At 45.4% G+C, this 26,509-nt stretch overlaps 1 protein-coding gene across 4 annotated transcripts in view; it reads right to left on the reverse strand.

Moving 5' to 3' along the window:
* The window catches only part of ARHGEF7 (Rho guanine nucleotide exchange factor 7), a 951,496-nt gene that overhangs the window by 713,622 nt on the left and 211,365 nt on the right, over positions 1–26,509 (reverse strand). For all 4 annotated transcript variants that reach the window (XM_078657529.1, XM_078657531.1, XM_078657528.1 and 1 more), the window contains one exon: positions 15,894–15,978. In XM_078657529.1, coding sequence (XP_078513655.1) covers positions 15,894–15,978 — 85 coding nt within the window. The remainder of the gene's footprint in view (positions 1–15,893; positions 15,979–26,509) is intronic.

Consider the following 26,509-nt stretch of genomic DNA (forward strand, 5'->3'; position numbering starts at 1 on the left):
GCTACAATTAGATACGTGAGCACAATATACTAAGCCAGCCTCTCACAGTATTCAAATAAGAAACACATGAATCAGGATGGAATGATGATATTCCGTGCACCACACTAATGAGAAATTAGTTTTCCAAGTTGTCACACTGGGATCCCATCATGCCAAGACAAAGGGGCAAGCAAATAGTTTTAACATACTTGTATAGTGGTTTCTAAAATATTACAGTGACTAACACAACCACACACCTAGCTCAAGATCTACGTGTGCAGATGATAATTACGTACCGATGGAAGGGGAGATATATGCAGGAAAGTTACAGGTGTATGTAACTTATCACACAACAAATAGCAGAACACAACTGAACATATTACTGCTTTGGAATGGAACAATGTTCACCTTAAGAAAGTGTCAACATATATATCCTTGTTAAGGAAGATACACAGTGGATTCAAAGCTTGTTGCGATTTTCAACAAAAAAAAACCACAAAGGGTAGTATACCAATAGATATATGGGTTTACTACAATGGAATAATGCATACTCTTAGAAGCATGTAGGACTAGCTATCCAAAAACAAATAGATTTAGTTCTGATTAACTTACACCCTGAATTAGACCGCTTGACTGAATGTATGGGAGGAAATGATGTGTGCTCCATCCAGTGCTAATGATAGGAACCCACATCCCAAGATGGAGCTGTTCATATGACTCTAAACATGAAGTCCGACCGGCGTACATTTCACGGCGTCTCAGCCGAATAAAATCCAAATTCGGAATGGCGGTGGAATGGTATGCATACTGCACAGGCTACTGGATGGTGTCACCACAACACTAAGAGAAGAAGCGTATGTACTTATTCCTTAGATTGGTATGTTTTCTTTTTATGGGCTACACTTTGCAGGTGACCAGCCGGTAGTCTAAGATCCCGCCACAACCAATGGGCCCTTCTACCTTAGGATTAGGGTAAGCTTGCTCGTTGTTGGAAGAATTTATGCACGATATCTAAAAAACAAATTTTTGCCACTGTTACTGACTAATGGAATTAATACAGCTGCATGTAATTACAAACTACATGATACTTTGTAAAAAATAACACCCTTGAGACTAAATACTTTTTAGAATGTAAGTTGTGATTAGTAACGATTAGATATACGAACCACGAGTGACTCATCTCGATTCCCATTTTATCCTGCATGCGATGTCCTTTGGGGAGGAGGCTACTGAACACCTATGCTTGAAACACATGTTTGACGTACCATGTGTTGGTGAACCAAATTAGAAAATCAAATGAAACCACAAAGAATACATCGCTATAATTTGGAAAGTTGCTCTTAGTACTATAACGACATCTGACCACCTTTCACTATACATAGGGTTTCTGTTTTTATAGAAGTCAACAAACACTTAATACATGATCTGCATGAGACCCGATTGGATGTGGGTTTTTTCAAATTGTTGGGTATTTTAAGTAGAAAGTATGTACGCAAGTGTTTCTCCTCATATTTTTTTCCACAGAATGTTGTGCTAATTGTAGGTCATTAACACCAAGACAACATTCACAACCATAATAGATAAGTTTACAGATCGGTCCTAAATAAGTGCCATTGATCCATTTTAGGACAGATAAGGTGCAAAAAATGTACACCAAATAGAAGGAGCTACGAATCATATTATACTCAGAGGATCCATTATTACTTTTATCCCATTAACATTGGCCCCACGAATAGTTAATTTTAAACTGCTGTTTTAGACATGTCCACACAATTCCTATAAACGTTCTCGAATCATTTCCTGAAGGACTTTTTGGCCATAAACTTTTGTCCAACAGGCAATACAAAAAACAGATCTCTGGCAACGTGCCCCCCACCCCCCAGTGGCGCCCACTGGACATTGCAGCACCAGCCCAACGAGGAGCAAAGCAAGATGATGGAGCAGGCCACAACTATTGGGTGAGGACTTGTGCTCTTGAAATGGAATACGTTTTCTGGACGGAACTAAGACGTTTGTAGCAAAATATAAATGCAATTAGGAAGATGTGTGCTGGACCGAAAAATCTTTCCTTTTGTAATTTTTATGGACTACCCCTTTCCCACCTTTTTTAATCTATGAGGTCTGAGTGTTGTCATTTAACTCAAATATACTGGCAACACCATCAGGGTCTTCTCTCCAAGTCCCCTGCTCGCTCATTCTGCCAGAAACCATACAGTTAATATTAACAAAAAATGGGTTCTTGCCTTTCTTTCTAATGTGCCCAGACAAGGAATAATAGACGCAGACCAAGCAGGATTTATCCAAAATCGTCAAGGGGGGACAACACGAAACTGACCCTTCACTTAATAGACGAGGCTCACCACAAGAAAATTAATGCACTGCTGTTGACAGTTAACGCACAGAAAGCGTTTGATCGGGTCGACTGGAGTTTTCTGGAGCGCACACGGACCCACATCAGGCTAGGGGAACGCTTTAGAAAGTGGCTTGCGTGCTGCTATAGCTCTCTCACCGCCTCCATTAGTGTCAACGAGATTTCGTCTTATCCCTTCCCCATCCAACGAGGTACCAGGCAGGGATGTCCACTGTCGCCCCTCCTGTTCGGCTTATACATCAAACCGCTGGTGCAGAGGGTACAGGACAATCAGGAGCATACCATTTGTAAAGGAAAGACCGGTCATAAGCCTGTATGCGGATTACATATTGACCTCGCTAGAGGCTCCCGAGAGGTCGGTTCAAGCATTTTTGGAGGATGGGGAGGTCTTTGGTTGAGTGTCCCGTTTTAAAGTCAACTTGGGGAAATCACAGATCCTAAATCTAGCTGTGGCACGGGTGGCGTCACTGAGGGAGGGAGTTCAGTTCTTAGGGATCCAAGTAACAAACTTGATCCCTTACTTACGGAATGAGCTGTCTCCGTCGGTCCAACAAACAATAATCAGAAATTATGACAAACTCACCAAACTGATCACGAAAGATTTACAGGTATGGAAGTGCCATCAGATGTCATTAACGGGCAGGTGGCCGCAAATGAGATTTAGGCCCTACCGAAAGCACTGCATCTGTTTCAGACGCTACTGGCCAAGCCACCGAAAGGGACACTCAAGGCACTACAGAAAGCGATACAACAATTCGTATGGGCAGGGGCGAGGTCACGCATGCGTCGGGACATGGGTTATCTGAGGGCAGACGAGGGAGGGCTGTGGACCCTGAATTTAGAGGAATATTATAGAGCCGCTCAACTGAGAACATTGGTTGAATGGAGCCGGGAGGTATCCAAAAAGCGGTGGCTGTTCCAAGATAGAGCATTGGCTCAGATTTCTCTGTGGAAGGATCCCTTTTTGAAAAAGGCTGATAGGCTGCAAGGTCTACTGGGGTCTCCAATCAATAGGGCGGTGATGGATGCGTGGGAGGAGGTGGCTACGATGAAAAGCTTACTTCATTTCCCTCCCAGATGATGCCCCTGCTTGGGAATAGGAAATTCTACCCAGGAATGGATGTCACAGCCTTTGGAGCATGGCAAGCCACGCCTTGTACACATTCCCTGAGACAGAAAGGTATCACTACATGCAGGTGTGACACTGGCTTCTACATCCCGACGTACACCCTAAAGTAAATAGAAAGCTGACGAAATACAAAAAATGGCTGGTCACAAAGACATCGGACAAAAAACAGACATCGGACAAAAAACTGATCTCTGAGCTAAAAGACATGCGGCGCATGCCAGCCACACGCAGAGGGTATCCCCTGGTCAGAGGCGGTGGACGAGGGAGCTGGGTAGGTAACTCTCAAAGAAGGAATGGGGGGGACATCTATTATAGGGCCAAACATATAGTGAGAAACACCGCCCGTAAGGAAACAGCCTTCAAGATAGTTACATACTGGTACCTGACACCTATACGTTTAAACGAGGGGAATCCAGACTGTAGCTCTACCTGCTGGCGGGGGTGTGGGGAGGAAGAGACCTTGCTGCACTTGTTGTGGGACTGCCCGGTTCGCTCCAATTATTGGCCTCAGATTTTAGATGAAATTGATGTGCACTTCAAGACACAGATTCCAAGATTCCCAGCCTATGTGGTATTCGGATTGCCCAATCCTCTAATGTTTCCACTGAAGTCCCGCAATGGAAAACAGATGGTACATTTTATGGATGGAACGCATTCAGGCCACTCACACCGGCTCGGGGTCCGGCTTTAGGGCGGTGTGGAGGCCTCTTTTCGCCCTGATGTCCACCAAATTCAATGACATTACATGTCCAAAGTACCTTCACCTCCTCCGTCTAACAGTAACGGAAGACGCTTCTGAGATAAAGTAAACACTCCGGGCCCGATTCACAGAACTAACTTAAGACAAAATCCTAAACTTACTACCATTTTGGTATTCACAGAAGGCACTTAATCATTTCGGTAATCACAGAACTTAGGAGTCCTAATTTTAGGACTCCTAAATGCCTTCTGAGAATACCAAAAGTCTTAAAATTAGGATTTTTCTCAGTTTAGGAGTAGTAAAGTTAGGACTCCTAACTTTAGAACTCCTAAATGCCTCCAATGGAAGGGAAACAATACCTGTAGAAAATCTCGGGTGGATCTCTCCAGGGACAGGTCGAGTGCCATCAACTTACCCCTGTTAACCTTGAACCCGGCCGCTTATGCAAATAGCTCCAGATCCTCAAGGCATGCGGGCACCGACTCACGCGGGAGACAACGAGAGGAGGACGTCGTAGGCATAAAGACTAATCTTATGAACGTAGCCCCCGAACTTGATTCCCGTTACCCTCGGGTTAAGCCTCAACCTCTGTGCCAACGGTTCCATGTAGAGGGTGAAGAGAAGGGGCGACAAGGGACACCCCTGCCTCGTGCCTCGTTCAAAGGCAAACCGGGGGGATGTGCAGCCGTTACCACGGACCGCTACTGTCAGGAATTTGTAACAGTTTAGGACGTATGTACGGAACTTAACGTCCAGCCCCACCTTATCCAGAACTTTCTCCAAATAGGGCCAATGGACCCTATCGAACGCTTTCTCTGCGTTGATAGCCAGAATCATGAATTCTCCCTTCGTACGTGTAGCTTTCTCGATAAGGTGCAAGGCCCGCTTAGTATTATCAGAGGTATGGCGCTCTGGGATAAAACCCGCCTGATCCGAGTCGACTAGGCCTCCCATGTGAGGCCCAAGATGGGCATGCAAAATTCCTGTTTATAATTTAAGATCAACATTAAGGAGCGAGATAGGACGATATGCCCCGCACTGCAACCGATCCTTCCCCGGCTTAGGAATGACCGCAATAGAAGCCTCCAAGAGATCCCCTGAGATCGCCCCAGGTTCTGAGAGGGAACTAAAAAGGCATGTAAGGAGGGGAGCAACCTGGGCACAGAATGTCTTATAGAAGCTTGCAGGGAAGCCATCCGGCCCAGGCGTTTTCGCCAATTTAAGGCGTGAGATGGCGGTGATAACCTCTTCTGGCTGAATGTCATGCTTGAGATGTTCCGCCTGGTTCTTCGTAAGGGCTGGGAGGGAAACTGAGTCAAGAAAGGCCTCTCCAGCTAAGTCCCACACTGGGGAACTGACGTAGAGGTCGGCGTAGATTCACTAAAAGCACAAGCGATATCGGTATCCTCCGTGACGTGCCTACCGTCCCCTCGAAGAAATTCCTGCACACTCGTGTTGTCTAGTTTCGCGCAGCTTATGGGCTAGTAGGCGCCCACACCTGTCTCCACCAGTGTAATATGCGTGCCTTAGCCGCAGAGCCGCGAATTCCGCCCGATCCTGATCTATAGCCGCTAGTTGTTGCCGAACCGGTTTAAGTTGCTTTCATATTCGAGGGACCACTTTCTCTGGTGCATTTGCTCCAGCTCTTAAAAGTCACAAGTGTGGTGTCTGTATTGCTATTGTGAGAAAGATAGTCAGTGATAAGACTCTGTATCCGTGTGACCACTTCCTTGCGGTGTAATAATGTCTCCCGAAGGCGCCAGGTCCGTATCGTGCGCTGGGTTGGTGGGAGGGAGAGGACAACTGTCACTGGTGTGTGATCCGATAGGGAAGCAGCCCCTATCTCTACCGCAGTCACCAGCGCATGCACAGATGACAAAGCTAGCAGGTAATCTAAGCAGGCATATGTTTTGTGTGCTCTAGAATAATAGGAGTATTCCCGACCCTGGGGGTGGAAGCTGCGCCACAAATCTATGAAGCCTAACTCGCGCAAGCAGGACAATCCCTCCGATGAGAGAATACCTGTTTGGGAAGTGCGTTGGCATGATCTGTCTAGGGTGTTGTCAAAGACCAAATTTAGATCTCTCCCCAACAGAATGTGGCAGTCCGGTGTGTTTGAGGCTTCTGTGAGGGCTGAGTGAAAGAAACTTTCCTGACCTTCATTGTGGGAGTAGACTGACCCAATAGTAAACCTGGAAGCGCCTAAGGAGAACCTATAGGTCAAAAACCTTCCTTTGATCTCCGCCTATTTGTGCAGTACTTTACCCTTGAATCGCTGAGCTACCAAAACAGCGACTCCTGCAGTCTTTGTGGTGCTGGAAGAGAAAAACTGTAGTGGGAACTTACGGGACCGAAGGCGGTGGCAATCTTTCTGCAGAAGGTGTGTCTCCTGTAGGAGGCAGATATCAGCCTGGGAGTCCTCTAGGCATGAGAGGACTGCCTTGCGCTTTACTGGATTATTCAACCCTCTCACATTTAAAGTAAGGACTTTAAGCTCCGCAGCTAGCATCTACTAAGCTGAAGAAGCACACTAGCGGGAGAATGCCCGGGACCTTGAGTGTCTCTCTTCCCTGGAGTGCCCAGGTAGTGGGCACCTAACGCAACCTCTAGCACTCGGTGGACTTGGAACATCGGATCCCCGCCACAACTTCCCCACCCCAAAGAAAATCCCTAAAACGAAAGAAGGTGAGCACAATCATAATGTCCATCATCCGTAGGTGATTGAAAGTGTAGTGAATCGGGGTCGTTCGTCTAACTCTCAACAGCCCCCCTCCCGCCAACGGCCTGAGAAACATAACAAGCAAACATTTGGCCTTCGGAAATCATAAGTCAGCCAGGTGGAGATGAGTTCCGATGTGACCGCCTCCACTGCGGCCCGCTGGCCCTCCACGATCTCAGCTGCTGGGGGTTTCTTCACTCTGCACCACCTGCCCTGCCGACGCCATCTGGCATAGAATAGTCTGTATCCACGGCATGGCTCATCGAGTCGCTCTCCTCGGTAGGCGGGTCAATGCCCAGCAAACGGCAAGCCTCAGACAAAGATCGCAGCTGATAGTTTGTTTTCCAGTTTAAACACTAAGCAGAACTGGTGGCCCCAGCTGTAAGAGATGTTACGTTGCTGTAGATGGGCCATGATGGGCTTGAAGGTTCGGCGTTTTTGCAAAGTGAGGGCTGATAAGTCCTGAAACAGAACCGGTGACTCACCTTGGAAGGACATTGGGAGCATCTGCCTGGCTCTCTGGAGGATCTCTTCCTTGGTGTGATAGTCCTGTACACAGACCAGGATGTCTGGCGGTGGAGCCGAAGAGGCCCGCGGGGGCCCACCCTGTGTGCCCTGTTAAGGCGGGCTCTGACTCAAGTGGACGTCCCAAAATGTGGTTGAGTTCCCTTGTGAATCGAAACAGATCCTTCGTATCGTCGGTCAGCTTCACTCCCTGGATCCTACCATTATGTTGCCGGGAGCGATTTTCCAGGTCCTCAAGATGGGTCTGAAGGTCGACCTGTCGGTTGTGTATCCGAAGGATTTCCTGCTGTAATGCCGCTATTTCTGTGCCCTTCCCGTCACTCTTATTCTCAAGGTCGGCGACCCGCTCGCCTATTCTGTCCATATCCCTGCGGACCTCCTTTATTTCCTCAGTGAACTCCTTCTTTAATGTGTGGATGTCCTCTCTCAAGGACGTAAACAGTGACTCCAAAAAAGCTTTGGTGATTGGATCTGATCCAGCCCCCTGCTCCGAGGCGGATTGGGTTAAGTTTAAAGCCATGGCGTTGAGTTGCTGGTTCGCCTGGACCTTAGCAAACAGATCCTTCACAGTCTTGTCCTTCCGACCTCTGAAAGTGGACATTGCATGCTCCAAGCGCCACAGCAATTACGTGTCAAGCGCGCTCACAACCCGATATCCACAGTGGGCCTGGTTGTCTGCAGGTGGCTCGGAGTGAGGAAATCAAGCCTCGATGGGCTCGCTAATATGGGTCGTGGCGTGTGAGCCAGGCTGGGCCCCCACGTGTCCACTCAGTCCTTGGTGAGACCTGCCACTCCTCCTCACCCGAGGGCAACATCAAACACCAGCCGTGCACCCCGGTACGGGCCTGCGGCACATCGTCCCCTTACTGCTCTGGCATGTCACTTCCCACAGCTCCGCATCCCCGTCAAACCTGAAAGGCTGTCCATGTGCTGCCGCATCCCAGCGTACGTCTAGGGCCCCTCTACAGCGTTGCAGCATCCCTCGATAGCTCCTCTGCACGGTGTAGAACCAGCCACACCTCAAGGTGGATACCACAGTGGTCTTATAATGTCTCTCAGCTGGGGCTTGACCAGTTAAACTCAAAAGCAGGTTTCTTTCCACCCCCAGCGGTGGTCGCTGCGTGCGTCTCTGGGCCCCGCTCCCTACTACTAAACTTTGGACGGGGCACGGCCTACCTTCACTGCTCGGACCGGTATGCCGCGTCCAGTTCTTCCCAGCCTCTCCACAGGTCTACTCCCCGCAGGTCTGCCGGATACAGGGTCCCTGTACCTGAACAGCTCTTTCACTTCCCAGCGTCCCTGTCCCGGCCGGCCGCAATCCGCCGCTGAATGTCGTCGCTACTCCCAGAGACTCCCTCCATCACGCCGAGGACACCAGTCGGATGCCCCCACCACTCTGGGGGGCGGGGAGGAATTCCCCACTGCCGCAGGCCGCAGCCACAGTCCCTGGAACCTGGGCCCAAAAGGAAGAGTCTCCACAAAATGGCGGTCCCTGGCGCCTTGCTCGTCTGTCCACTGCACCCTACCTTTGCTTTGCCAGGTGCGATGCCTGCAACCAGCTACTTCCTGCACCTTCAGTCAACCAGCCTCCGTCCTCGTCGCCGAAGAGGCCCCCCGGGCCGCACCACGATGCTCACCATCCCATACTCCTGTCACGCCAGCCGCCGCCGGGGAACCGCAGCTCCACTCACCGGCAGAGTGCAGATCGCCGGCACCGCCACCAACCTTCACTGATGCCAGGAAAGCCAGACGGGAAGCCCAAGCCCGGCAAATTGTTCCTTGCGGCTTCACGCCTCGCTGACGTCCTAGGTCGCCCAACTCACTGTGCCACTCTCGTCGGGGGGAGGTCGACAGGGCCAGCGTCCACCACACTGCTAAGGGGCTTTCTTCCCTGCCCACTGGAGCTCCACCGATCCGTGCTCCCAGCTCCGTTGGCCCAGGGATGGCGCGCTCAACACTAGATGGCGGCCAGGGCCCGGCTCCCCCGCGCCACTCCAGACCTCGACTGCTGGGGATCCATCAGAACACAGCCCTCCGGGCCGCCGCTGCCAAAGCTGCCAAAGCTGAAGCCCTGGTGTCAGCGCCTATGTGCGCAGGTCCACTGGGTCCGCCGCCTTTCCCCTCAGGAGTCTCGCCGCTGGCCTCGGGTGTCTGGGCCTCGCCTCTCCAGCACAGACGCAAGACCAACCGGTTCAAGTTCGCGGGCTGCAAACTTCACCGCAGTAGCCACCTCCGACCCGGAAAGTTGCTCCCTGGGTTCGGGACTAAAGCCGCCACGAATGCTCAGGCCGACTGTCGCTGGATCGGCCCGAAAGGCGGTGCTATAGTAGGCCGTCGGCAGGAGCTCCGGAGCCGTCCGTCCGCACACGCCGCCATCTTGGCCATGCCCCCGGCATGCTGCGCTTTAGATGAATATGTTTAAAAGTAAAGTGCGCCATATTGCGTTTGCTACAATAGTTAATTGTAGATGCGTTAACAATTGATGTGTGCACTGATGGCTGGTGATGTGTGTGCCTGTAGAAATTGTGCACTGATGGCTGGTGGTGTGTGTGCCTGGTGGAATTGTGCACTGACAGCTGGTGCTGTGTGCCTGGTGAAAGCATGCACTGACGGCTGGTGGTGTGTGTGCCTGGTGAAAGCGTGCACTGACGGCTGGTGGTGTGTGTGTGCCTGGTGAAAGCATGCACTGACGGCTGGTGGTGTGTGTGTGTGTGTGTGTGTGCCTGGTGAAAGCATGCACTGACGGCTGGTGGTGTGTGTGCGCCTGGTGAAAGCGTGCACTGACGTCTGGTGGTGTGTGTGCGCCTGGTGGAAGCGTGCACTGATGGCTGGTGGTGTTTGTGCCTGGTGAAAGCGTGCACTGACAGATGGTGGTGTTTGTGCCTGGTGAAAGCGTGCACTGACAGATGGTGGTGTTTGTGCCCAGTGAAAGCGTGCACTGACGACTGATGGTGTCTGTGCCTGGTGAAAGTGTGCTATGACGGTGTGGTTGTGTGTGTGTGTGTGTGTGTGTGTGTGTGGTTGTGTGTGTGTGTGTGGTTGTGTGTGTGTGTGTGGTTGTGTGTGTGTGGTTGTGTGTGTGTGTGTGGTTGTGTGTGTGTGTGTGGTTGTGTGTGTGGTTGTGTGTGTGTGTGTGGTTGTGCGTTTGTGGTTGTGCGTTTGTGGTTGTGTGTATGTGGTTGTGTGTATGTGGTTGTGCGTGCGGTTGTGCGTGCGGTTGTGCGTGCGGTTGTGCGTGCGGTTGTGCGTGCGGTTGTGCGTGCGGTTGTGCGTGCGGTTGTGCGTGCGGTTGTGCGTGCGGTTGTGCGTGCGGTTGTGTGTGCGGTTGTGTGTGCGGTTTTGCCTGTGGTTGTGCCTGTGGTTATGTGGTCGTGGTTGTGTGGTCGTGGTTGTGTGTGTGGTTGTGTGTGTGGTTGTGGATGTGGTTGTGGATGTTGCGTTTGCGGGCAGCGATGGGCACAATCAGAATTTATGGCTCAAAATGATGCAGTGCCCTGGTCGCGCAGACATACATCAGGCACTCATATAGCGGGCAAGAACCCAAATACATGGACACACAAGCAGATGTTTCTTCCTAAGATGTGATTCTGTTTCACCTGGAAAAAAAAACAACTTCTGTTTGTCTCCCTGTAGAACGTCGTTTGCATTGCTCTTGTGGAGTTAAAATGATATGAACTTGGACTTCACAGCATAAACACACAGAATGGAAGGCGAGCGGACTCAGACTCCAGCAGTGGGCCAGGGGTCACATATGCATGCTCTGAGAGAGAAACAAGGACACAGACACAAAGGTGTGGCAAAACGGCCATCAACACTGAAGCAGGAGGCAATCACACAGGCAATTACAGCAGGGCAGAGAAACACACAAGAGATTAGACTCTGGGCTTGGAGACACAGGCTCAGCACTGGGCAGGGAGGAGGGGCTCTGAGAAACGGACATGACTGGCATGGACGCAGAGATGGGTAACGAGACACAAGCATGGATAGAGAAACACAGGCATGGTTAGAAAAATACTGATGAATAGGAAGACACTTGCTGTGAAGACACAGCTGGATAGGAAGACACAGACGTGGAGAGACAAGGACATGGATGGGGAGACACACATGGCCATGTAGACACTTGCTCTGAAGAGATAGGCATGGACAGAGAGACACAGGCATGGATAGCGAGACACAACACATGATAGGGCCACACACCTTGTTATTGAGACACTTGCTAAGAAGACAGACATAGGCAGGAAGAAGCAGACAGGGAATAGAGAGACAAAGAAATAGAGAGACACAGACATGGATAGACACGCATGCATTAATAGAGAGACACACATGGTTAGAGAGACACTTGCTAGTAGGAAGACACAGACATGGATACTCTGGCTGGGGCACACGAACATAATAACTGAACTCCACATCTCACTGCCATCACCTCGCACCATAAAGGGTTTCCCGAACAAGGTATCCCACTACCAGTTGATGAACTTTGCTAATTAGACAGGCAACTGCACCAGCAAGCAAAATAAACGGAAAGTTTGCCATATAAAACATATGTAACATAACAAAATGCAAGAGCAATGCAGGAATATGCCATTCTATTTGCAACAATCAACCATGCATGTTTTTAGATGAGCATAACATGTACTTCTAAGAAGAATTATGAAGTTAAAATGGATCTATTTTTTATTACAAACAATGAAAAGTTAGTTATTAAAGTTATAAAGGAACTATATCAGTATTAGAAATACTGTTATTGTTAATTATAACATTACAAAGTTATGGAGCAGCTCAAAAGAATGGAATGGCTAATCAGAGCCTTTGAACGGTATTGGAGGGTCATTATCACTTCTGGCTAGAGCCAGGCAGTCATCGTTCGGCAGTTATAAATTATTTTTCAGAGGCTAAGACAACAATTTCGGTTGTAGCGACCGTGAGCTCATCAGTTTTGTGAAGTTGTTATCCTAAACCTAGGGAAGTTAGATGTGCGTGACCAACAGTTGGGTGAAGGGGTCATTCACGGAGGTCGCCAATTGCTCTCCCTGCCCCACCTATCTTACTCCCGCCCGCGCTGCCCCTGCCAGAAATAAGTTTATGAGGTAATGCCCGGAGAGTCTTGGAGTCTCAGAGGAGCGGTGCCCGGGTCGGGCTGACAGAGGGAGCTGGGACTAAGACGAAACCGGTGCAGGCGCGAGAGGGTCCCCCTGGCGAGAAGGTCTTGTGAAGCTAGAGAGAAAAAGTAGTCCCGTGACCAGGAAAAGAGCATGCACCCCAAAGTAGAGCACCATCTGTACGAACAGGTAAGTGCCCCCGGGGCGTCTCTGAAACTAAGCACTATCTGCACGAACAGATAAGTACACAGCGGAGAGGCTGAAAGGAGTAGAAAGGAATATGTTTGTAGGGCTCGGACAGGAAATGAATTCGGTCACTGCAGCTCAATGCATCCTTACAACACTAAATTAACACAAAAGGGTGGTTGATGTTTAAGGTATTTCAGAGTATGGACCCTGCCACCCGCCAGAAATCAAAACTAATTTGCTACTTTTTTCGTAAATAGCCAATATTTTTGCATTGCCGGCCCATGTACCTCATTCTTGTCGCACTATCAGTCCACCTGCCCCAGGTGTCTCACAATTTTTGATTGTCCTACGTTCCTAACATTGTTTGTTCATTTGCCGAACGCTCCCCACAGAGCCTTTCATGTGCCACCGTCTTCTCATTTCTTGGTACATGTAACCACATTAAAAAAGCGCGTTGTGCAGCGCTGCTTATAAAAACAAGTGGCACTGAAAGTGATCACAAAAGCGATCGCTAGTGTAAAAAAAAAAAACAACAAGCCCGCGAGTGGTGAGCGCGCGCCACTGCGAGGCATATGTTATCGCGCACGTGTCTGGGAACGATAATTGAAAACATATGGGCTTTGGTGCACGTAACAGACACCAATAGGCCATGGGCGGAGCAATGCGCCCGCCTTTGGCCTATTGTGTGCTTTTGTTAACAAAATACACGCTCTCTAAGCCCAATCACAGAAGAGCAGACAGGGTCCATTTCTGAACCCCAGACAAAAGGACTCTCGCCTGCGCGAGCATTGCTGCGCAGTGCAATGCAGGTCGCGAGACCTAAAAAGTTTTCTCTTACTGGAGACCACCAAGTATTGCTACCCACTATTACCAATTCTTTAAATATACATCACCAACAGAAACAAAGTGGATACATTGTTTTCCATCAAGAAAGTGTCATTTTGATGAGAAAAACAACCCATTTGGTAAAAAGAAGCCATCCGGATGCCCACAGACATTATGAGGAATTTAAACGATGAGAGGACTAGCACAGATTAGGAGCTGCTGCTACATAATGCCTATGTGAAAGATCCTTGACCCTACGGAGTCCGTTGTCATGTCGGTCTTAGACACCCTCAGGGAGGGTATGGACACCGATCAGCACCAGGCCCTCGTGCTCCTCGATCTCTCAGCCGCCTTTGATACGGTAGATCACAACATCTTACTCTCCCGTATCGGGGCGGCGGGGATCGGGGGGAGTGCCCTGGTCTGGTTGTCCTCCTTCCTGAGCGACCGCACCCAGGCAGTTCGCCTGGGTGACTTCACAGCGGACACCCGGAAAGTTCAGTGCGGGGTCCCCCAAGGTTCCTCTCTCTCTCCCCTCCTGTTTAATCTGTACATTGCCCCACTGATTTTCTCTCTTCAACAGATGGAGGTCGCCGTATTTAATTATGCGGATGACCTCCAGCTGGTCTTCAATCTTTCCTCTCCTTCGGCTGTCCTCAACTTTCAAACTGTCATGCTTCACATCAGGGACTGGATGAACCACAACCACCTTAAACTCAACCCTGATAAAACAGAGTTGGTGTTGACGGGTGGCTCGTCCAGTCCCTGGTCCCCTCTTTTTTGGCCCCCTTCTCTTGGTTCTTCTCCTGTTCCCTCCTCTTCAGTTAAAACCTTGGGTATAAAACTTAATTCTCAACTCACCCTACACTCCCAGGTTAGTTCTGTGGTGTCTTCCTCTTTCCTTTCACTGCGTACTATACGTAGGGTGTCCCGCTTCTTCACTTTTTCTGCCCTCAAACTTATTATCCTGGCCATGGTGGTGTCCCGCCTGGACTACGGGAACGCCCTATATGCTGGGATCCCTGCCTACAGCCTACGCCGCCTACAGCAAATACAAAACCAAGCGGCCCGCCTGGCCTTCAATCTCCCCAAGTTCCACCACTCTACCCCACTCCTGAAATCTCTTCATTGGCTCCCCGTGCGAGCTAGAATTCAATTCAAGCTCGCATCCATCACCTTCCTGGCCCGATCAGGTCTGGCGCCGGCCTTCATCTCCTCTGAGATTGTCTCTTATGCCCCCACCAGGGCCCTACGCTCCTCCTCCCAGTCCCTCCTTTCTATCCCACGTTTCCGGAGAAAGAAGTGGGGCGGTTCCAAATTTGCTTTCCTTGCCCCCACCCTCTGGAACTCTCTTCCCCTTGACCTTCGCTCCATCCCCCTCTACTCACAATTCCGTAAATGCCTTAAAACCCATTTATTCACCAAATCCTTTGAATAACTGTTCCCTTCTCCTTCCTTCCCTTTAAACCTCAGTCCCCGTTAGCTATAGCGCCAAGAAACCGCTGGTATACGTCGCGCTTTACAAGAACTTTTAAACTCAAACTCAAACATAGCCTGAGCTTTATCTTGGTCCAAAGGAGTATAACCCTCCGACTTCAATTTCTTGGCAGTTTAGTTTATCAGCACATCTTGGATGTGTTTCCGTCAGAACGCATGTGGGACTATTGTATAACCAAAAAGCGCACTGGCAGTCTTTAATGTGTTAAAGGGCAGTTGGTGCATGCAACACACCTGTAAACATTTGCGAAAGCCTTTGTTTACACACAACGGCACATTGAAACCAGGTCTGTTGGCTTTGCCACAAATTATCTTGTGTGTTACTACCTTATCATTCAAAAACTCTCTAGATTTCTTTAAACTAATCACAATATTATACAACCTGTTCTAGAAATTGTTGTCGTAATGGTCTTAAAACACTCTAAAAAACACTGTGACATTTTCTCCTTCCCCTGTGCATCAGTGCAACATCTTTTGAAGTTTGTTTCTTACTTAAGGAAACCTAAAACAATATATATATATATATATATATATATATATATATATATATATATATATATATATATAGATAGATAAATATGTGAAATAAACTTAAGAAAGGACTCTTTAGCTCTGTCACTACACGTAGAGTACAACATTCTGGAGGACATATGGGCAATTATTTCTTTAAGCCACCTCTATAACTCGGTTTTGATTACCCATAAACTGTCAGCTCTTCCTGAAATGTATGTTCCTAGATGGGTACAAAATACCTCGTACAGCCTGTAAAGAAAATGCTTAGTTAATCTTCGTATAAAGAAAGGACAGAATGGAGCACCTTTTATCAGTGGGAGAAGCAAAAGACATGTCACCAGTTTTACCTGCCGTTACTTTGTTCAGAGCCACGAGGGAATTCAAGACCTTACTGAAGTTCTGCCCCTGGTAGAGGTCATTTGCGTCAAAAGTCTGGAAATAAAAATAAAGGGGAAGTCAACATCTTAACAGAAGCAACAAACTAAATTTAAGAAATGTTTTGGGTGTTTCCGAAATACTTTCGTGAAACAATAGAACATACACCTTTACATGAAATCACTAAATGGAATTCTAATTTGCCTAGGTATATGTACAGCTAAGTAAACTAATATATTGATGATTACTTAAAATTATTTCAATGACACTTCTAATGGCTAGAACGTAAAAAGCATATTTTAGTTCTGTACACTGTTAAAACCTTTCGATATGTTGCCAGTATCAGTAAAGCAAGTCACCCAAGCACATAAGCTGCAACCCGGTATGTATGGCTATTTTTAATGCCCATTACAAATGGGGAGATTTCAGGTTTTAACCACTCAGTGTTTGGGTTGGTGCCACCCTTTCTACTTTTTTTTTTTTTTTTTTTTTTTTAATTGCGACTGATCATTTTATGTGGGCAGAAGTATCATCTGGCTGGAGATGCGAGGTGGGTAAGTCAAAGGAAGGTTGAAGGAAGCGGAGAATGTATAAAATAATTTTACAAATTAGAAAGGAGCGATGTCATCTGCCTAAGTAAGAGGGAGAGCCAAACAATTAAGGTTGGAGGCGTAATAAATCAACAGTGTGGGTGAAGCAGTGCAATTAGAAGTTTGTTTTGACAAAGATGTTTTACTGGGCTCCACCACCAGATAAATACGCTGAAGATGAATGATCTGCTTAATGAAGACGCCATCATCTTGTCAACTTTTCTCTCTTACTCCATTCAAGGAGTCAAATTGTACAGGTTTCCGGGGTGTCAAACTACATGCAAGAGGTATGTGAACACCTTCAGTGTTATCAAGTTTCTGGGTATTCATCTAATTATGCTCCATTGCCTAACCTGGAAAGGACAACAATTTCATCTCTGCTCCTATATGTGCGAAAGTGAAAAATCCAGCTTACTGGCAAATTTACTTCATTTGGAAGTGCCATTCACAACAATAAAATTCAAACAGTTTACCAATGTTGGGGGAAAAAAATCTTCGGCCACTGCTGCCAGTCATTTCATTCTGTAGGTGTGTGCATGAGCTAGCAACTATAAAATGACACATGTGCCATCTTTTTTTGTATTTAATAGACCAACACATGATGGACAAGGAAAAAGAATAAATAAAAAACAAGCAAAAAAAGCCACAATGGTAAGCAATGGACATGCGTTAAACCAAAGCAAGTTTTGGTAAATCCACAATAGGTATTTTACAATAGATCTTAAGCTTGCGCGGTCTGGTAGGTGAAAGTAAAAAAAATAATTTTACCTCTAACCGACAAAGCATGCTGAACATAAATTAGAGTAGAACAGCAATACAAGAATAGAAACAATGTGGGAGCCTAAATGAATTGGGAAACATCCTTAGTCTAGATTGCAGTTCCTTCAGATGGGAAAGAAAGAAAGAAAGAAAGAAAGAAAGAAAGAAAGAAAGAAAGAAAGAAAGAAAGAAAGAAAGAAAGAAAGAAAGAAAGAAAGAAAGAAAGAAAGAAAGAAAGAAAGAAAGAAAGAAAGAAAGAAAGAAAGAAAGAAAGAAAGAAATTCAACTGACAAAGTGAACAGTTTCTCAACATAAGAGAGAAAAAGTGACTGGTGACCTTTGTGATGTGGAGGGTTATTCAGGCCAATGTGTGTTTTGGGTGCAGATTCAGCAGCTAGATGAGTGGTCTTTACTACCTACAAATTTAAAAAGTGAAAACCAATATGCTATACAGAAAAACGATGGGTAATGTCCAGAATTGCCTAAAACAGAAGTCCAAATAAGTATATATTTAACGTTCTGTTTATTCCAAGGCAAGTTAATGCACTACTAGGCCCTTTCATCGACGCTCATTAGCAGAACACCTTTACAAAGATAAAAAAATATTTATGAACATTGAAATTCTTTTTTTGATTTTGCTAAAAGCTCCAGCACCTTACTGCTGAAACCACAGAAGTTCAAAAACAAGAAAAAGTATAAATCAAACCTTCTTGGGTATTGCCCTGAGAATATGGAACTCCCGTCCCCCCTGAATGCAAAATGATCCCCTCAACCATACCATTCAAAAAAGAAGCCAAAGTACTACTAATGAACACATTTTTTATTTAACCCTTGCATGCTTTGGACGGCCCCTGGCCGTCCGACGTCACAGTGGGCGTGTGCGGAGGGCAGCCAGGGTCCGTCCGAATCCCGTCCACTTTTTAAATCAGCTATACAGCGCGAACATGTGCGCAGAATGCAAGGGGTTATGGCTCAGCCATCCTAGGCTACATTTGCTATACCCTTATAAAGTATTGGACTTTTTAAGATCATGTATATTTAAATTTAGTGGGTGGATTGGTCTCCGTTTTGGCTTCCTGCCTCCTGTTGGGACCCACCCTTCCTGGTTCGCTCTAGATTTTGTTATTTGTTTTACTGGTTCTTTCTTCCTGACCACTTATAAAGTGCATTGATACCCTCTTGGGTCATGTTCACGATCTATAATAAAAAGTTATAACTAAATAAATGTCAATTTTATACTCAAACCTGTAAGTAGATCTTCAAAGTATGTACAGCAAAATAACACTAGTTTAACACACCTCAGCCTTGTAGCACAAAAGATTCATAGTACAGAACTTGATGTGCCAGTATTCATTTCAATTTGCTTTATTCAAGTTTTAGAAAAAAATCATAAAATCAGACACAATAAAAACCAGTATGTGTTATACACATCTCAAATGAAAAAGACACATGTATTTATAAATTGACATATACAATAATCTAATCAAACTGCTAATCTTATACAGTATCCTAAAAAACATTCATATTTAAAATGTATGATATCATAGTCTTCCTGCATCCAATTACAGTCCATAAAAATTGTGCTATATACCTGGTAAGACCCTCATTCTGAAAAATTAAAAAAAAATAGTGCATTGTCTAAAACCCAATATCTTTAAAATTGGTAAAACCCACCTCTTTCTTTGTACTAAGTAAAATTTGCAAAAAAGTACACCTGAATTGTGGACTGCACTGACATCACCGCATGGACACTTACTTAGCATTTTCGACCAGTCATTCATTGTAGGAAAAGATGTAATTCAGTGGAAAATATCAAACCTAAATCAGGTCAGGACAAATCTATCCTGTATATCCCTGATATACATTAGGTATGGCTGCATGTCATATGTAGTAAATATCAGTTGACTGGACCGGATTGTTGGCCTCCCTATTTCTGCAGAAAATCTGCATGTCTCTAAAAGAGTCATGCACTGTCTTTTAAGATCTTTTCAAGTAACCAAGAGTGCAGAGCTTGGATCCTCATAGTATTCCGGGTGTCCTAAATCATGCATAAAATATTTTATATAGTTTAACCATGAGATATTAAAGGCCCGATGTGCCAGTAATGAATTTGTGTGGGTAATTACCAGTGATGGGCACTGGTACTCAATTTTGGGGACCAGTACTTTGAACCAGGACAAGTGACAAAGGTAAAACAAGCAATGGCAATAGGTCTCGCATTTACACAAGTATAAGCTATTGGCATTGTAAACGACAATGCCTGTTATTTACATTTTATAAACCAATACATAAAAACCGACCCACTTGGAATCAGATCTTGAATTCCAGGAGGTATGTCCGCTCCACATAACTCATAATGAGGGTCAACATAGCTAGGGACGAACAGATCCTAATATACTACAAAACAACCAGACCTGAACCACCACATAGTATCTGACATACAATCAGACTTAAGGAACACTACTAGCGAAAAAGAGACCAACACACTGCTCAAATTAATGTAATTTCTAACTATACTAATTCACCACTAATCCTTTTTGGGTTCCGGAGTAGCGTGCTACTCGCCAAAGAGTGCTTTGATGCCTCGCCTGGGGTAGTAAGCGCTATATAAATGCAATTATAATTACACACTGCCAGGTAATCAATATCATAAGAAACCCAGCAGTAGAGTTGCAAGGATGCCATGGGCCCTGGTGCAGGCAAGAAAATCGCCTCCTTGGACTACTGCTGAGGTAGTAACATACTATTATATATAACAAGGGAAACCCAAAGTAGCAGTAAGTATGGGACCTTGGGGGTATGCAATATTTCAAAGAACAGTGGTCCCAAACATCAATCACAATTTAAAAGCAAGGTACAAATAGACCAAAATTGGAATCTTTGTTCAATGTACAGCCGGACATGTTTTAATAATAAATACACTCAAATGTAGCGAAATATATAGCAAATTCTAAGTGGAACACAAGCCTGCGTCCAACTACCACATATACACAACCATAAAAAACAAACAATTACAAGGCAAGAAAGAAGTCTGTCAAGTAATCAAAAAATTGGAACAGACAGTTATTAATTACATACACATTCTGTGATTTACACAATGGAGGAGTATACAAATCATCACGTGTATAGTGTCGACGACGTTTCGATCCATATTTAATTTAGGACCATCATCAGGACATATCAATACATGCCTTTACTCTAGTTGTGTTTCGCTGTCCTAATATTATTTTAGGGGAGGATGGTCAGTCTACACCGAACAGGGGCTCCTCCGATTTAGTTAAGGAGTGGTGAAGCGCGGTTGTCGGTAAAAAAAGCAAATGCTTTTGTATTGCACACCAGTCAATTAGGGTGGCGGTACCGGAAAATGGGGAGTCTTGCGCGTTTTGAGGATACAAAAGCGGGTTACATAAAAGAGGCTTCTACCATTCGAAGTACTAGATAAGTTTCCGTCAGTTACCAGTGGCATGGACTAGTGCACCCGTAATAGGGGGTCTGACGCATCCGGTGAGGTGATATTTAATCTGCCTCCTTGGACTACTGCTGAGGTAGTAACATACAGCATTAATCAGGGTTCAAAAAGCCTTTGTGCCAGTGCTCCGGCTGCACCATAAGTAGCTACGCCCCACACAGCACGAACAGACACCCACCACATTTAGGACGGTCCGAAAGTCTATACAGTGCCTGAATTCACCCGGTACAAAAGCATATTATGTTCCATCACTCAGTGCCAGCAAGGCAAGGCATCACTGAGCTGAAAGTAACTATCTTCAATGAGAAGAAAGGGACTAGGAAGAAAGGGACACGGGGAAGTGAAAGGAAAAAGGAACTCGGGTCTGATGCAGTCAGGATAGTGCTGCGGGAGGACGTCTCTAGGCACCTGAGCCAGGACACTCTGACCCAGAGCAAATTCTGGGTCAGAGAAAAGAATCTTCTGGAAATAAATTGATGCAGTAATGTATGCGGCGCACAACTCAACTAAACCGCCCCTTGTGGAGAAAACATCACTTCCAGTGCTGTTAATGCGACCTCGTGTCCTGTAATTAGTGTTCTTCAATTAAAATGTGGAGCCAGGGGCCCTCCGCTTCGAGCTTTGCAGAGATGCAGACAATCGGTTACAGTAGGTTAACTGGGGGCGGTGTTCCGGGGCTAAGAATGGAGGAGCGGTTATGAGGTGTTAAACAGCCTGCCTCTTCTTCGGCAGTACAGAACAAAATTCAAAATACACGCTGCAGCGTGCTACCCATGTAGGTAAGCGCTCTGGCGCCCCACATAGGGTACTAAGCCATATGTAAATGTTGCAATACATTACAGTTGTGTTTTTTCAAACCAAAACCACGAAATATGTAGCAAAGCTGAGAGTGGAAGGTGAGTGCGTGTAGAGAGGGAGGAAAGAAATGAGTGGGAGAAGGAGCCAATGGGTCGGAGGGCGGGAGAAAAAGGGGCTGTGAAGAGAGGTGAGTGGGATGAGCACTGAAAGTGAAAATGAAAGCTTGGTCAGTGAAAAGTGAGATTGTGCAAGACGGGAGAGAAGAACGGGGCAAAGCTGGTGTCGGAAAGGACACAGAGGCAGTGCCAAGAAAGAAAAGAAAATGCCATCCTAAATTAACTTGTTTTATATGGAACTCAGTACCACAGGTTTTTTTGTTTCAGTGTGCTATAAAAACTGCTATGACTATTACCCAATGTAATGGCCTCAAAGTGTCGAACCGGGAAGCATAAAAGACTGAAGTGGCCCTTGTTACAGTTCACAAGCAGGTGTCAGCCCTCACTGCTTTAAATCACTGAGCCTTGCTTAAAAAAAGCAAATGCTATTTAAACGGTGAAAAATGTCATAAAAAATAGCAAGCAAATGGGAGAGGTGCAGCGACAGTAGGGGACATAAAAATTATGACAAAACAAAAAAAATAGGGAAAGGAGTAAAGAAACTTAAGGTTGGGAGACCTAAGAAGAGAACGGAGAGACAAGAAAAGACATTTTTTGTAGGTGTATTCAGAGCATTGATGGGCTTAACATGTGCACTAGTTACATTAAACACAGAGATATTAAGTGATTTGTCCAGAATCACAGTATGCTGAGCATACGCCGAGACTTGGAGGTGGTTTCCCAGTTGCAAAGTCGCTAGTTCTGGCTGTAACCCACATCCTCTCCCCGGATAACAAATGCTGAGGTAAGACAAGAGATAAGGTTAGGGGGTGGATGCATGCAGAGAGGATGGCGAAGGGGGCTACGTTGGTGAGAGATACAATATAGACAGGAAGGAGATACATAGGGTGTAAAACGAGGGAGAGGAAAGTGCTGCTATGGGTAACTGATAGAGAGAAGAAGAGGTGAGGTGTGGGGAGGAAAAGGTAGATTATAAAAGAAGGGCGAGTTGGAGAGAAGAAAAAAAGGTGGAAGAGAAAAATCTGGAGATTAGTAAAGAGTACAGAGACAAGAGATTAGTAGACCTGAAAAGGAGAGGTGTGGAAGGGAAGAGGACACAGAAGGTTGAGAGAGATGCAATTTAGAGAGAGAGAGGGAGAAACAAGAAAGAAAACAGGAGTCTGGAAGAGGGACTACAGAACGTAGAGATGAAGAGAAGAAAATAGGAGAAATGTGTAGGAGAGTGGGGCATGATGGAATGAGACTAGAAAAAATGGTGTCAGGAGAAAAGAGAAAGTTTAACAAGCGCAGCAATGCGGCCGCAATAGTGAAAGCGACGATACAGAACAGATGGCACCCTGCGCGCCCCTGCTCGCTCCCGCAAGCTGCATCCCGCCACATGCACGAGTGAAGGTCTGGAGTGATTGCAAGAGGCCCTCTCCTAAAGCAGTGCATGCGCGCTGCGCTACGCAAGACCTAAAAATGGAGACAGAAGTAGGAAGAGAAAGGAAGGAAAACAGTGACAAAGGGGGAAAACAGGGATGACAAAGAACCCACATGGGACACAGAGATCAGAAATGTAGGGTAGTGGAAGAAAGAAACATGACATGGAATTAAGACTATGCACCCCCGGCACCAGGCTCCTAAGAAAAATTCTTGGCCCCTGCACACGCACACACACACACACACTATCTTTAAAGAGGTCATTACCGACACAAAAATGGAACAGAAGGTTATTTGTACACATATTCTTAACTGATATGCACAAACAAATGGATTTGTGCGGCACAATTCCAATCCAGAGTCGCAGAATAATCGGAATTTTATGCTCAGAAATTTCATTTGCTATCACAGAAATTCCGCCACTAGATATTTTCACATTAGAAAATTTGGGGCTGATGCAGGTTTGTGGATGTTCGAGGGAGATCTCATCTGCATAAGTAGCCAAATGTTCTCAAATTCATTGGTGAATGGTTTTTCACAAATCTCTTGCAAGTAGTTTCCCACCCCGAAGCACTAGCAAATGTGCAATTTCATGGTAATAATGGAACAAGAACACCTCCACGATAATGATGCACGTGAAGGGGTTTCTACAAGAACAGTATTTTTCCCAGTGGAGAGAAAAAACAAAACTAAAATTTAGTTTGAGTATGCACAACAGCATCAAATTTTCACCAAGGTACAATTGCCTGCCTGACCAAAAAAAATCGTCAAGCATACAGTTTATGACCTCGAAAAAAAGGACGGTCATTGTTTTACTGAACGTCTCCAAGATTACTATGTAATGTTCAAAGAATAATGAGCTGCTTTCAAATATATGAGCAATCCAATCAGAACACATCCCTGACTTTGTTCCTTATGTTTTGCAAATCTGGTCAACAGTGATTATTTTTCTACTCTCTCCAACCTCATCCTATACATGACAAAGAAAATAATGAATATTCTATTACATTTTCCTAATCTGAACATGGTATTACCACAAACCTCATCAACAGATCCCCCTGTAAAAGTAACATTTCAGGCACTGATGCACACTAGTCACCAAAAGGATCAGAGACCAAAGTAATGTGTGCTGCGGCTCTCATCTATGGAATGTGCCTTCATAATTGAATCCTGGCTGAGATGATTCAGACCAAAAACAAATATGTAATAGCTCCAATATTCTTCTTGAAAACGTTCAAAGGATTGGCTTTGCAATTCTTAGCAGGGGGCATATACATTTTAAAGGTGGCTGAATTGTTTTGGTAATGGTTTGATATTCACTGTGAATAAGTTTTTCAATACCTGGCAGAAGAAAGAAATTTCTAAGAATGCCCTTAGATTTAGTGAACGGGATTGACAGGCGGCCAGTGCTTTTAAAACAGGATGTTTTGCATTGTGTCTCGCTGGATGGTAGGGCGAGTTCTTACCGTTTGAGACAAGGTGAACTAACCTTGCTGCCGAGAAGCAGAAGAGGGTGGGGAAGTGGGCACCTGCTAATAATGCACACTGAGGCTAGTGGTCAATACTTTAAACCGCAAAATATCCTTTTCCAGAATACATTGCATCAACTTCACCACTGGCTTTCGTAGGACAAATTACCCAACCCCTGCACACTAGCCCATACTGTCCTTACACATAGGCTGATATTCACTCATACAGTGAAGTAAAGCACCTCACACGGCCTTCAGTCAAATATACCACAGACTCAGGTGTGCTATCATCTTTACATTATAAATAAATATATAAAATTTATAAAGACATCTGAGGTCTAAACCAAACAAAATCACCAGTTCATCCTGTTAACCTTTAATTTGACAAATAAATGAGGCCCAGGACAGTTAGGACACCTTAGACATAGAATATGTCAGGGCTGAGAATGACAGTCAAAAACGTACTAGTGAACATTTTCAGGCTATCATGGTCGTGTTCATCCACTCAAGGATTGATTTTAATGGAAGACCCTATTTTAAATTTTGGGCACACTTAATCTCTTGCACTACTTCAGGCAGATCTATAATAAAATCATTAACACATAGTAGCCCAGCACACTTTAAACACAACTTGTAATGTCTCAAAAAGCAATTCAAAGGGATCTAGTTCCATAGACGAGTCGATGTTCAATTTCAATTTATTCTTTATTTTTCATTCTTTAAAAGCTTTTCAAAGCATCACTTTTGAAACCGCCAACGCGTTTCGTCCCATCCAGGGACTTCTTCAGGGCTTGAAAAGTAAATATAGGCCATTCAGTTTGGTAATCTTTCATTTAATCGCAACTGGTGATTATTAAATCTCAATTTAGAGGATATTCAGTTTGGTAATCTTTCATTTAATCGCAACTGGTGATTATTAAATCTCAATTTAGGGCGCTTCCTCATTTGTTGAACATAGTATTTAGCAGGTAAGAAGTCTTTTTTTGCGGAGCAGTGTCCCGGATACAGTAATTCCGGTCCCGCAATAGAGATCCTCGATCGTGTCCGCTTCACATGGTTCGCCACGGTACCGTGCCCTAAATTGAGATTTAATAGTCACCAGTTGCGATTAAATGAAAGATTACCAAACTGAATATCCTCTAAATTGAGATTTAATAATCACCAGTTGCGATTAAATGAAAGATTACCAAACTGAATAGCCTATATTTACTTTTCAAGCCCTGAAGAAGTCCCTGGATGGGACGAAACGCGTTGGCGGTTTCAAAAGTGATGCTTTGAAAAGCTTTTAAAGAATGAAAATAAAGAATAAATTGAAATTGAACATCGACTCGTCTATGGAACTAGATCCCTTTGAATTGCTTTTTGAGACTATTACAAGTTGTGTTTAAAGTGTGCTGGGCTACTATGTGTTAATAAATTGTTGAATGCTAGGTTCTTTGAATCAGCTTCTAACTCAAGGGAGTATAGGGAATTGGGCTTCCAGCCCGTTGTTTGCACCTTTTTTCTTCGCTAATACTGATAGGGACCTTAAGACAAGTGCTGGCAAATCATGATTTGATTCCCATTTCTTTGCTTTTCTATAATAAAATCATATCTAAGGCCCTCGAGTAGACAAAAAAAGTGGCCCATATATATGTTACTATAAGCTTGTAGATGTGGTCATTGCAGCCGAACACCCCAACTCTCATCATATGCTCAGGGTTTTTTAGATGTAATAAAATCCGATATTTTTAAGAAAATTGGTTGGCTAAGGTGTGTTTGGAATATTCTGATTGGCTTGGGAATGCAAACGTTATGGGAGAACCCTGTAGAGGCTTCTTTCACCTCCAAAAATATTATGAAAATTAAGTACTGGGAGTGGATTGCTGTTAACGCTTGACTCATCCTCCTTGGCGGGAGTTTTCCTTGAAGTAAAACTTATACCTAGATTAAAACCTTATTGGGATAGCATCACCAGGCCTGGAG

This window comes from Lissotriton helveticus, chromosome 8 (assembly GCF_964261635.1).
Source record: "Lissotriton helveticus chromosome 8, aLisHel1.1, whole genome shotgun sequence".
NCBI lineage: Eukaryota > Metazoa > Chordata > Amphibia > Caudata > Salamandridae > Lissotriton > Lissotriton helveticus.